The sequence below is a fragment of the Peromyscus maniculatus genome, chromosome 23, assembly GCF_049852395.1.
Source record: "Peromyscus maniculatus bairdii isolate BWxNUB_F1_BW_parent chromosome 23, HU_Pman_BW_mat_3.1, whole genome shotgun sequence".
NCBI lineage: Eukaryota > Metazoa > Chordata > Mammalia > Rodentia > Cricetidae > Peromyscus > Peromyscus maniculatus.
In genome coordinates, this window is record NC_134874.1 from 63,030,964 (window position 1) to 63,044,156 (window position 13,193).

The following is a 13,193-nucleotide window of genomic DNA, read 5'->3' on the forward strand; positions in this document are numbered from 1 at the left end:
ATCTTCAATGCCAGAGATTCTCTCTTCCATCTCTTGCATCTGTTAGTTATGCTTGCATCTGTAGTTCCTGTTTGTTTACTCAGATATTCCATTTCCAGCCTTCCCTCAGTTTGCGTCTACTTTATTGCCTCTATTTCAGTTTCCAAATCGTGGACTTTTTCATTCACCTATTTAATTGCTTTTTCTTGGCTTTCTTTAAGGGATTTACTGATTTCTCCCAATTATTTGTTTGTCTTTTCTTTGAGTTCTTTAAGGGCAGTCTTTATTTCCTCTATAAAGAGTTCTATCATCTTCTTAAAGTCATTTTAAACGTCTATTTCTTCTGTTTCTTCTGCTTTGGGATGTCCAGGTCTTACTGATGTAGCACCACTAGGTTCTGATGATGCCATATTAGTCTTTATGTTGTTGACTGTATTTTTGTACTGGTGTCTACCCATCCCTTCCTCCATTCCATGAAAGTGCTGTCTGGTTTTAAGGGAGACTCTAAGGGTTCGATTGATACTTTTGGTCTAATGGGAGCTCTTGGTCTAATCCAGGCTCTTGGTCAAATCTGTGCTGATGGATTTTGTGTCTCAGGGAGCAGAACTTAGTCCAATGGGCACGAGTGGGCTCTGTCTCAGGGAAGAGCTATTCCCAATGTGTGCAGAGTGGGACCTGTTTTCAAATTCCCAATTGGTGCAGGGTGGGCTTATGTTTCTGGTTTTCACTGGTGTCACACTGGGCAGTTTTCTAGGGAAGGAGGTGGGGGAAGGGGCAGCTGGCTAGTCCCTGGGGCTCCAATGGCTTGGAGGAGAGGCACAGTGTGTTCCCTCCAGGGCCTAGGAACTAGGGACCTGGTCTGCCGAGTCCAGAGATGGGGCCTTACATGTTCCCAAATGGTTCAAGGTGGACTTGTGGCTCTGGGTTTCACTGGTGTTGCAGGGGGCTGTTCTCTTGGCTGTAATTGAATTTTGAATATGTCTGTTGCCCATAAATTCATAGATAACAAGAATAGCTAAATAAAGTGAATTTTCAGCAGTAGCTTCTATTTGGAAATAGATTGTCTGTATGTGAGACACAGTGAGGGGCTCTTCTACTTTATTTAAATATATATTTAAGAAAATCTTACTGAAAAGTTAAGTAAGTTCAATTTTTACTATACTAAACTAAAGGATTTTATGAAAAAGACTCAATTCATTAACCAGTCAATTTTTTCTAGATTGTGTTTTGTTCTTAAAATATTTCAAAGAGTTTTCATCAGGTTTAACAAGAATAATGTAGCACTTTGGGAAAAAGATGCATCCTAACAGCCCTGCACTGGAGGCCAAGATGGAGAAGACCTCCACAGCCACCATGGCCTTGTCCTTGGTGCTGTGGTAGACAGGGAGGAAGGTGACCCAGACACTGAAGAATACCAGCATGCTGAATGTCAGGAACTTGGCTTCATTGAATGTGTCAGGCAGGTTCCTGGCCAGGAAAGCCAGAGTGAAGCTCCCTAGGGCCAGGATCCCCAAGTATCCCAGCACACAGTAGAAAGCAGTAAGTGAGCCCTTGTTGCACAAAATGATGATGTGACTCTGTTGAGAGTGTGAATCTGCCTCAATATAGGGAGGTGAGGTTCCCAGCCAGACTCCAAGAAGAATAAGCTGGATCAGGACACAGATGGGGATGACAGAGTTATGGATGCCTGAGACAAGCAGCCTTCTCATTGTCCTTCCTGGTTTTAGGGCTCTAAAAGCCAGAATTACAGTTATAGTTTTGGCCAAAACAGTGGACAGAGCCAGAGTGAACACAAGTACAAATGCAATTTGCTGCAATATGCAGGAGGCTGTGCTTGGGTGGCCAATGAAGAGAACGGAACATAGAAAACAGAGGAGGAGTGAGATGAGCAGGATGAAGCTGAGCGTCCGGTTATTGGCCTTAACAATGGGTGAGTCTTGGTGTTTGAGAAAGATCCCCAAAACTACAGCTGTGCTGACAGAGAAGCACAGAGCTGTGCAGGCCAGAGCCTTGCCCAGAGAATCTTCAAAGGACAGGAATGTCACTGACTTGGGAAGGCAGTTGTTTCTTTCAGAGTTTGGATACTCTTGAAGTGGGCAAGGGATACATTCTTGCTGATCTATGGGAGGAAATGAATCAACATTTATGCTTCTATAATTATTTACATTTTGTACTTCAGCCATGAAGAACACTGAGGTTGTGTGTAGCCTTGTTCATTCTGCCTTACTATCATGTCAAGAAGGACATTAACTCTTTAGACATCCCCTTCCTAATGTCTGCCATGAATACCTCATGATATGCCATGGGCTGACAAGTTAATTCTTGTTTTTCTAGGGCAATGAAAATAAAAGTGTAATCTACTTGTTCAATTGAAGTAAAACTGCCAAGTAATCCTTTAAAGAACTCTAAACTTAAGTCACACCAGCTTGATCAGTCTTCAGGTGCTCATGTGTGTAGTCAGAAAGTTTTTTTGTGTCCCCACCTGCTGGCAGTAGGGACAAATCTCTCTTAATCACATCCTTCAAGTAAACACACAGAGGCTTAATAACTATATGGCCATTAACTCAGGCCTACCACTGACTAGCTCTTACACTTAAACTCAGCCCATTTTTGTTAATCGATATGTTACCATGTGTTCTGTGGCTTCACCTGTGTGCTGTTACATGCTGCTCTCTGGACTGCAGGCTGGCCTCTGCTGACTTAGCCTTCCTCTTCCCAGAATTCTTCTTGTTAATTTATCCTGCCTATACATCCTGCCTGGCTACTGGCCAATCAGAATTTTATTTATCAACCAATCAGAGCAACACATTCACAGCATACAGAAAGAGATTCCCCATCACAGATGCATGCCAAACCAGTCAGAAGAACCATGATCCCCTGCTACACCAAAGGCCAAGCTAACAGCCAGAAGGAAAATTTCCAACTTGAACAGGGATTCCCAACTAGGCTAGAAAACTAAAGAGGAAACAGAAACCTGAGAAAGAAAACACCAAACCAATGAGGAGTAACTCAGAATTCAAGGACTAGAACTAATCATTTTAAACCCAGATGCATAAATGCCAGTATATAAATACAATAAACAACAGCTAGAGAAATATGACCCCACAAGAGCCCATCCATCCTTTGACATCAAGACCTTAGTATTACAACATTGCCAAAGCAAAAGAAAATGACATGGAAACAACTTTATTGAATATGATAGAACTCCTTAAGGAGAAATGAAATACTCCTTTAAATAAATTGATGCAAAGCTAATCAAAGAATAAGATGAAATGAACAAATCTCTTAAATAACATCAACATAGCCAAGAATAGTGTAAGCAGGTAGAGAAAAGTATTTATGGTATGAAAATTGAAATAGAAGCAATAACAAAAACACAAACTGATGGATTTCAAGAAAAGGACAATCTGGGTGAGCAAACATGAACTACAGATACGAGCAGCACCAACATAATGAAAGATATGCAAGGTGTTGAATGCAATAGAAATAGTTTCATTGGGCAATGAAAATACTCAATCTAAAAAACTCCTAACACAAAACATCAAGAAAATCTGGGACACCATGAAATGACCAAATTTAGCAATAACCATAAAAGAAAAAGGAGAAGAATCTCAGCATAAAAACCTAGAAAATACATTTAACAAAATCATAGATGAAATTTTCCATTACCTAAAGAAGGACATGCGTACAAAAGAACAAGAAGCTTACCAAAACAACAACAACAAATAGATTAGATAAGAAAAGAAAGTCCCCATGTCACATAATACTCAAAACACTACATGTACAGAAAAGAAAGACTACTAAAAGCTGAAAGGGAAAAAAGGCTAAGTAAAATATAAAGGCTGGCCTATAAAAATCACACACAACTTCTCAACAAAGATTCCAAACCACAGACTTTAAGAGGCAACAGATGACAGCCCAGACTAATACACCCAGTGAAACCTTCAATCACCATAGATAGAAAAACCAAAAGTCAAATTTAAACAATACCTACCCACAAATCCAGTCCTATAGAAGGTACTCAAAGGAAAACTCTAACCAAAGTTAAATAACACCACACATACACTAGCAATAGATTATCTTTCATCAGCAAATACAAAGAAGGAAAACACACACACACACACACACACACACACACACACACACACACACACACTACTATCACCAGCACCAAAAACATAATAGTAACAATTACAATCACTGGTCATTAATATCTCTCAACATCAAGGGACTACATTCCCCCATAAAAACACACTGGCTGTGTTTTGTATCCATCCACCAGAATGGATACAAAATAGGATTCATCCTTATGTTGTATACAAGAAACATATCTCAACATTAAAGGTAGATATTACCTCAGAGTAAATGATTGAAAACAGATTTTCCAATCAAATGGACCTAAGAAGCAAGCTGATGTAACTCTCTTAATATGTAACAGCATAGGCTCAAACCAAAGTTAATCAAAAGAGATGAAGAAGGAAGTTCATAATTGGAAAAATCCAGCAGGATGATATCTCAATTTTGAATATCTATTCCTCAAATGCACATTTGTGGCATTTGTGAAAGACACATTTCTAAAGCTTACATCACACATCGAGCCCCACACATTAATAGTGGGAAACTTCAACACCACACTCTTGCCATTGGACAGGCTATCCAGATAGAAACTAAAAAAAGAAATAATGGAATTAACAAACATTATGACTCAAATGGACCTATCAGGTATCTACAAAACATTTCACCCAAACACAAAAGAATATGTCTTCTCAGCACCTCATAGAACCTTCTCCAAAATTGACCATATACTTGGTCATAAAGCAAATCTCTGTAGCTATAAAAAATATTGAAATAACGCTCTGTATCCTATCAGATCACCATGGATTAAGCGAGATAAAGCCTACAAACTTAGGAAAACTTAACAATTCTCTAAAGAATGACCACTGGGTCAAGGAAGAAATAAAGAAATTAAAGCCTTCCTAGAGTTCAATGAAAATGAACACACAACATAGGCAAACTGATGGTACACAAGGAAAGCGGTGCTAAAAGAAAAATTCATAGCACCAAGTGCCTTTATAAAGAAACTAAAGAATTTTCATACCAGAAACTTAACAACACACTTGAAAGATGTAGAACAAAGAGAAGAAGGCCTACCCAAGAGGAGTAGGTGGCAAGAAATAAAAGTGAATGATGAAGTCAATAAATAGAAACAAAGAGAATACAGAGAAATCAATGAAACAAAGGTTTGGTTCTTTGAGAAAATCAGCATGATACTCAAACCCTTACTAAAACTAATTAAAAACCAATGAGAAAATATTGAAATTTACAAAATCAGAAACCAAAAGCAGGACATAACAGACACTGAGGAAATCCAAAGAATCATTAGGTCATAAATCAGTACTTCACAAATCAGTAGTCCACTGAAATGGATAGTTTTCTAGATAGGTACCACATACATATGTCTCTATGTAGGGCAGACTTGTGTGGTGGTATTGTGTTCTCCAAAATATTGTGTAACGAATAAACTTATCTGGGGTCAGAGAACAGAAAAGCCACTAGATAGTTAGGATAGGCAGTGGTAGCACACACCTTTAATCCTAGCATTCCAGAGGCAGAAATCCATCTGTTTAAGACCACATTGGAAACAGCCAGGCATGGTGACACATGCCTTTAATCCCAAGAAGTGAGCCTTTAATCCCAGGGAGTGATGGATAAAACAGAATGATATATAAGGCTTGAAGACCAGAAACTAGAAGCATTTGGCTGGTTAAGCTTTCAGGCTTCTAGCAGCAGTTCAGCAGAGACCCATTCTGGATGAAGACTGAGAAGCTTCCAGTCTGAGGAAACAAGATCAGCTGAGGGACTGTCAAGGTGAGGAAGCTGTGGCTTGTTCTGTTTCTCTGATCTTCCAGTATTCACTCCAATAACTGGCCTCAGGTTTGATTTTATCAATAAGAATTTTTAAGACTCCTGCTACAGAGTTGTATGCCACATAAATGTCTGAGTGTACAGTGGGAAGAGACTTATAATCTGAACTGTGGCCAACTCCTCTAGCCCACCAGATCTTGTTGACCTTTTTGAATTTACTTTGTTTTGAATATCTTGCTCCAGTGTAAGTACAGGGACAGATGTTTCAAGAATGTCTCATAGCCTCATGAAGAGACCCCTGGCTTCTTCTTTATGTGTCACAACCTCCAAAGCATAAGAAAGACCTTCAAGTAGATAAGGATATCTCCCTCAAAGTCAGGGGGGGTAGTATGTTCAGGACTTTCCTGGGTAAGCTTAGAAGCAGCATTCCTTGGAGTAGGCATAATTGATTCATATGGAATTTTCCATCAGTCCAACATCCCCAAATTGTACAAATATTAAAAGTACCCCAAGTATGTAACAGGTGGAGATGAAAACCAAAGGTAACATGGCAGTCATCATGTGGCTCAGATCTGCTGGATCTTTGTCAAGCAGCTGTGCTGGATTTATGACTTTTGCCATTACATTGAGATATGGCTGTGCCAAAAACAACCACAAAATAATATGGCACTGGCAGAAAAATATACCTGTAGATCAATACATAAATCCAAATCCCAAATTTGAGCACCTGTTAGATTAGTCATTTAATATTCAATAAAGACACTAAAAACAAGATTGAGAATTGAAAGCATCATGAAGACATGTTCTTTGAAAAACTGGAGTTCCACAAGTAGAAAAATGCAATTACGCCCATATCTAGCACCGTTGCAAATTGTAACTCCAAAGGATCAAAGACCTGTACCTGAAAACAGGAACACTGAAAGTGTTAGAAGAAAATATAGGCAAAAGTCTCCGTGATCCAGGTTCAGGAAAAGACTTTCTGAATAGGACTCCATTTGACTAAGAATTAATGCTAACAACTGAAAAGTAGGACTTCATGAAATAAAATGCCTCTTTATATCCAAAGAAACAGTCAACTGAGTGGGGATAAAGCCTGCAGAATGGGAGAGAACCTTTGTCGGGTATATATCTGACAGTGGATTGATATCCAGAATATACAAAGAAGTGAAAAAAAAGTCTTATAAAACAAATGACCTATTCTATAAGAAATGATCCTGGCATCTGAAAAGAGATTTTCAGTTGGAAATAAAATGGCTAATTAATAATTCAATAAAGTCTGCCATCCTTAGAAATTATGGAAACATAAATCAAAACAACTTTAGATTTCATGTTACCACAGGAAGAATATAAAGGTCCACAAAACAACTGACAAATGCTTGAGTGACACAGAGGAAAAGGAAATCCTCATTCATTTATGGTGGGATTGTAGCTGGGGCAGCCACTGTGGAAATCAGCATGGAGAAAGTAATTCTGCCATATGACCCAGCAATACCACTCCTTGTCTTACGTCCCTAGGACTCCACATCCTGCTCCATAGGTATCTGCTCTTCATGTGCAATGTGGCTTTGTTTAAAGTAGTTAGGAAATAGAAAAACTTCTAAATAATCTAGAACTGACTAGTGGATAATAAAACTGTGATACACATAATCCATGGAAACCATTTGAGTATAAAGAAAAATGAAATCATAAACACTGTGGATATATGGGTGGAACTAGAAAAGATTATATTGAGTCAAACAACCCTGACCCACCAAGACAAATGTCACATGTTCTTTCTCATCTGAGGCTCCTATCTCCAAATCTTCAGATGTGAGTACATGTCCTGGAGAAACTGCAGAAGACAGGAAACTGAGCAGGACCACTGCAGGAGCTGGGGAATAACAGAATGGAATAGCAGAGAAGAGATGACCAGAAGGGGGACATGCAAAAGAGGGAGACCCTAATAGTGGAGGTAAGAGAGAGATAAATACAGGTGAGGGAGGGAAGAGACTGAAATAACAATAAGGATGTCCAGAATGAGTGATGTGATCCAAAAGGAAAAAAAGGGATGAGGGAACTTTAGGGAAAAGGAAGGGAAGTAAATACAGAACAAGGAGGGAGGTGGTAAAATATCAGTAAGGATGTCTGAAAACCACAGAGACTCATAATATTACTATAACTAGAAAAACCCTACAATACCATTAATTCTCTTTATACTAATACATATAGCTTTAATAAACCTTTCTCCTCTGGGCTGATGCTAGTCTCTCCAAGAACAAGGCTATAAACACAAACCCAACACCAGACATGAGAAACTTACTTTGGAGTTGTTGTCAAGGGTTAGTGAAGAGGTTCCCAAAACATACCGCCTATCACTGCTGCCCTTGTTCATCCTGCAGAGTTGAAAAGTGAGTCCCTACTGCTGACAACACCATGTACTTCAGAAACAGAGCACAGAGACCCTTGAGGTGGAACTTATATGAATGCCCTTTCTCTGAGGACTGGCTTTCACAGTACCAGAAGACATCATGCAAGCTTCCAAATGATTGAGACAACCAACAGTCCAAGCCTGTTATGTCCACTAAGAGTCATATCAAATGACCAGCATAGCACAAAACCCTAAGGGTGTGGTAGTGGCATGCATACCTTGACAGTATTCAACAGTTCTTTAACTAGGACCCACTCAACAATAAAGAAACCATTCCTATGCCTGAAACCTAAGTACTCTGTGATAGTGAAGTCATGATTATTACTAATTTACTAGACCAGCATGATCTGTAACAGCAATCTGTAAATGTTTGCCCTGATTCCCACAGATAATTGTAGTCTGTACTCCCCAGCAAGAAAACTTCTCTTTACAACACATGAGACCATTACGGACCGATCAATCAAATGCAGAGTTGTGGAGGGCACCTCCAGTGGATAAATCTCCAATACCATTCCCAAACCTAAGGCTCACAGAACATTTCAGATTAGGGTGTGGAAAGATCATAATAAACGAAAGTTCAGGGGTTTGTCTGTGAGATTGTGTCTCCTAGTAACATCATAAGCTAAACCCATACATAAGTCCTACCAACATGATCACCTAGATATGTGGAACTGACCAGAGACAAAAGGGGCAGACATGACAAAGTATTCAGGAGAATGATCACAATGCCCCAACCCTACCCAAAGAACAGGATGCAAATACAAAATGTTGAGAGGGGGAGAAATGGTCTTCCCCAGGGAAGAGCAGAGTTTGTCACTCAAAACAAAATGGTCAGCCCTAAAAACATATATTCAAGTAATGTCATACAGAACAATCCAGTTATATTAGTAAATCATATGTATACATATATAATTGTAATCCAATCAATTAAAAAAGGCTGTAAAGTGAAAGAGAGTAATAAGATGTATATGACACATTTCACATCAAGGAAAATGAAAGAAAAATAACACAATGTCATTATAATTTCAAAATCAAAGGAAAAGGAAACAAAAGACAAATGCTTGATATAGCAATTGCTCTAAGAATCAGGGTAGGTGTTAGTATAATATATAACTCTGTAGAGAAAAGGGCTTACCATGCAAACCGGACAACCTGAGTTTGAACTCTAAACATGTCAAAGTCAAGGAAGATGCCCCAGCTCCACAAAGATGTCCTGTGTTCTCCATATGTCAGCTATGGCACATACATGCATGCACACATGCACACACACACACACACACACACACACACACACACACACACAGACACACATCAAAATAATCAGAAAGAGTTATTTTAATGACCTTTTCTTTATCTGAAGACATCCAGTAAGGAATTAGATATTTCCAGTTATCCTGCCCTTATGATGATGACAATCACAGAGAACTCTGCCAATAATTTCACCTATGGTAACATTAGCTTTCAGAAAACTAAATTCTATTTAATTAATCTCCCCGACTTTTATTTTGTTGTGATAACATATTCCATTTGTTATACAGTTGCTTAGTGTTGGTTTTATTGAAGCCAGTAGTTAAGTAGTAGATTGTCATCATTATTAGAATTTCATATTCTACTTTCACCAATTTTTCTTTATGTTATTCTTCCTTATTTAAATTGTAATATAATTACCTCATTACCTCTCTTCTCATTTTCCCTCTAATCCCTCTCCTGGACTCAACATAGTCTTATTTTCTGTTAAATTTATTCCTCTTTTTCATTAATTGTTGATTTGTGTGTGTGCATGAATGCATGTATTCCTAAATACCATCTGTTATATCTATATAATACTAGCTGTATATATGATCTCAGGGCTGACCATCATCCTAGACAAAGGTCAACAGCTGTACCTTCCTTTACAAAGACTTGTTTTGCATACTATGTTTAATATTCCAAATGACAATTCTAATTGTTGTAAAACTTAATTCTTTATATGGTACAATTAGGAAACAGCCATACATGCACTTTTCCAGGACTTATTTTCAGGAAAGAATCACTGGATTAATTATTCAAGGAATACACATGCATCCTGGACACTTGCACACCTCATATTGTCTGGCAGTACATAGCATGAATCACTGCAAAGAGCTAAAATGAAACTATCAAGTGATGAAAGGCAGTTTGGGGAAGTAGGGATGCAGATGACACAATAACATGAAGACTGCCACTCAAATGTTCACACATTGTGTGGCATCAGCAGTGATTACTAATGAATATGGGGATGAGTGGAAAAGATATGGAGAACGGTGCTGAATCACAACACCACAGTCATGTTTTAGTTTTCTCCTTCTACATTCACAAACAGATTGAGGAAAGTATTAATTCTCTACCTGTCTGGTTGGAAATGTAACTCTCTGGACAAAGCATACAAGAAAAACAGCAGATCGGTCTTTCATCTTCTAAAATTTTCCAGAAACCTGGACCACAGCTCTGTGTACATACAGATTGAGGAGTCTGAGGACAAAACAGAAAAAAAAATCATCATATTTTGTGCATCAGTCACAGCCTTAAAATATTTTTAAGGTAAACTACCTAAACTGCAAGCAGACTCTGAAAATTGTACATATTTATGAGGCACTGTGATGTCTCCATACAGTAGTGTAGAATGTAGAGTTGAAGTCATCACACTTCCCGATGCTGAAAGTTCAAAATTTCATTATGGTGTCCCAACTGTGACTAACTTCTGCTGGCTTTTGTGAAATGTGTACGACATCTATATATTCTCTCCTGTGAGGCAGAAAGCCAGAAATCCTTCCTTGTATGAATTATGGGACAGCTGAGTTGTCAGACATAAACCCAGACACATTTCTCTATCCATTTCTACCTTTACCTTCCCAGCTTGTAGTCACAACCATTCAGTCTGATTCACATTTCCCATGAAAGAAGGTATGGCCATTTGTGGATGGCCACAGCTTTTCCTGACACCATCATATGTTGATAGTCCATAGATGCTGAATTATGATCCATTACTGTGACTTTTATCCTTGACTCCCCCTATTCAGAATAGTGCTAAGTTTTTTGTTCCAAACATTAGTGGCATCATTACTTAGAATTTTCATCAATTGCCTTCGTAGTTAATCACTTAATAACTATACTTCTGAGAGTCTACCAGTGCAGATTAGACTAAGAGGTGAGTCTACTTTCATAGCTGATCACCCCAGCCTCCAGGCTTTGGGCCCAAGGGCTCATCCCTGTGCCCCCTCACCACCCATTGCAGTCCCAGTTTGAGGCCAGCAGGCAGGTCTCTTGCAGGCAGGTCAGACAGACTACCACCATCCCCCACTGGAACCTGTAAGTAAAAGCCCCACCCCACCTCCGAAACCCACTCATACTTTGAAACCACAGCTGCTCCCTGAGACACAGAGTCCATCAGCACCAACTAGACCAAGAGCTTTGATTTTAGAACAGTTTATGAATTGAACTGAGAGGCTCCCTCAGACACAGACACCACTTTCACCAAGTAGACAAAGAGATGAGTATACACCAGTGTAAAAATACAGTCAACAGTATAAAGACCAATATGGTAACACCAGAACCTAGTGGTTCTACATCAGTAACACCTGAACATCCCAATGCAGAAGAAGCAGAATAAATTGGCCTCTAAAATTATTTTAAGAAGATGACAGAGGTCTTTAAAGAGGAAATGAAAAATTACCTTAAAGAAATTGAGGAAAGATAAACAAAAGATTGGAAGAAATCAATAAATCCCTTAAAGAAAACCCCTAAAAAAGCAATTTAAACAGGTGAAGGAAACAGTTCAAGATTTGAAAACTGAAATAGAGGCAATAAAGAAGATACAAACTGAGGGAAGCCTGGAAATAGAAAATCTGAGTAAATAAACAGGAAACAAAGAGGCAAGCATAAGCAACAGAATGAAAGAGAAGGAAGAGATAATCTCTGGCGCTGAATATACAATAGAGGAAATAGATTCCTCAGTCAAAGCAAACATTAAAGCCAACAAAGACATAACACAAAATGTCCAGGAAATCTGGGACACCATGAAAAGACCAAACCTAAGAATAATAGGGACAGAAGAAGGAGAAGAATACCAACTCAAAGGAACAGAAAATATATTCAACATAAACATGAAAAAAAATTTTCCCTTCATAAAGAAGGAAATACCTATGAAGATACAAGAAGCCTAGAGAACACCAAATAGACTAGACCTCCCAAAATGTCCCCTCAACACATAATAATTAAACCACTAAACATACAGGACAAAGAAAGAATATTAAGAGCAGCAAAGGGAAAAGGCCAAGTGACTTATAAAGACAGACACATCAGAATAACACTGGACTACTCAATGGAGACTTTGAAAAACAGAAGGTATTGGGCAGCTGTTATGCAGACACAAAGAGACCATAGATGCCAGCCTAGACTACTATACCCAGCAAACTTTCAATTACCATAGATGGAGTAAACAAGGCATTTCAATACAAAACCAGATTTAAACATTACCTATCCACAAATCCCGCTCTACAGAAAGCACTTGTAGGAAAATTCCAACCTAAGGAAGTCAGTTTCTATTGTGTGGAACAATTTGAAGAATATTGAAATTAGTTCTTCTTTGACAATCTGGTAGAATTCTGCACTGAAGCCAACCCCACAACTGACAGAGGACTGAATTCCATGGTATATAAAGAACTCAAAAAAAACTAGACATCAAAATACTGAACAATCAAATTAAAAATGGGCTAAAGAGCTAAACAGAGAATTCACAAAACAAGAACTACAAATGAAAGACATTTAAAGAAATGCTCAACATCCTTAATCATCAGAGAAATGCAAATCAAAATGACTCTGAGATATTACCTTACACCTGTCAGAATGGCTATGATCAAAAACACTAATGACAGTCAATGTTGGAGAGGATTCAGAGCAAAGGGAACACTCCTCCACTGTTGGT

The 13,193-nt window shown here is 38.6% G+C and overlaps 1 protein-coding gene across 1 annotated transcript in view; it reads right to left on the bottom strand.

The window, feature by feature from the left end:
• Positions 1 to 1,134: 1,134 nt before the first annotated feature.
• Positions 1,135 to 13,193, bottom strand: part of LOC121826500 (vomeronasal type-2 receptor 116-like) — a 182,257-nt gene continuing 170,198 nt past the window's right edge. Inside the window, exons 11-12 of the mRNA XM_076560910.1 lie at positions 10,618 to 10,741; positions 1,135 to 2,098 (exon numbers count right to left, since the gene is read on the bottom strand). Coding sequence (XP_076417025.1) covers positions 1,185 to 2,098; positions 10,618 to 10,741 — 1,038 coding nt within the window. The 3' untranslated portion in view covers positions 1,135 to 1,184. The remainder of the gene's footprint in view (positions 2,099 to 10,617; positions 10,742 to 13,193) is intronic.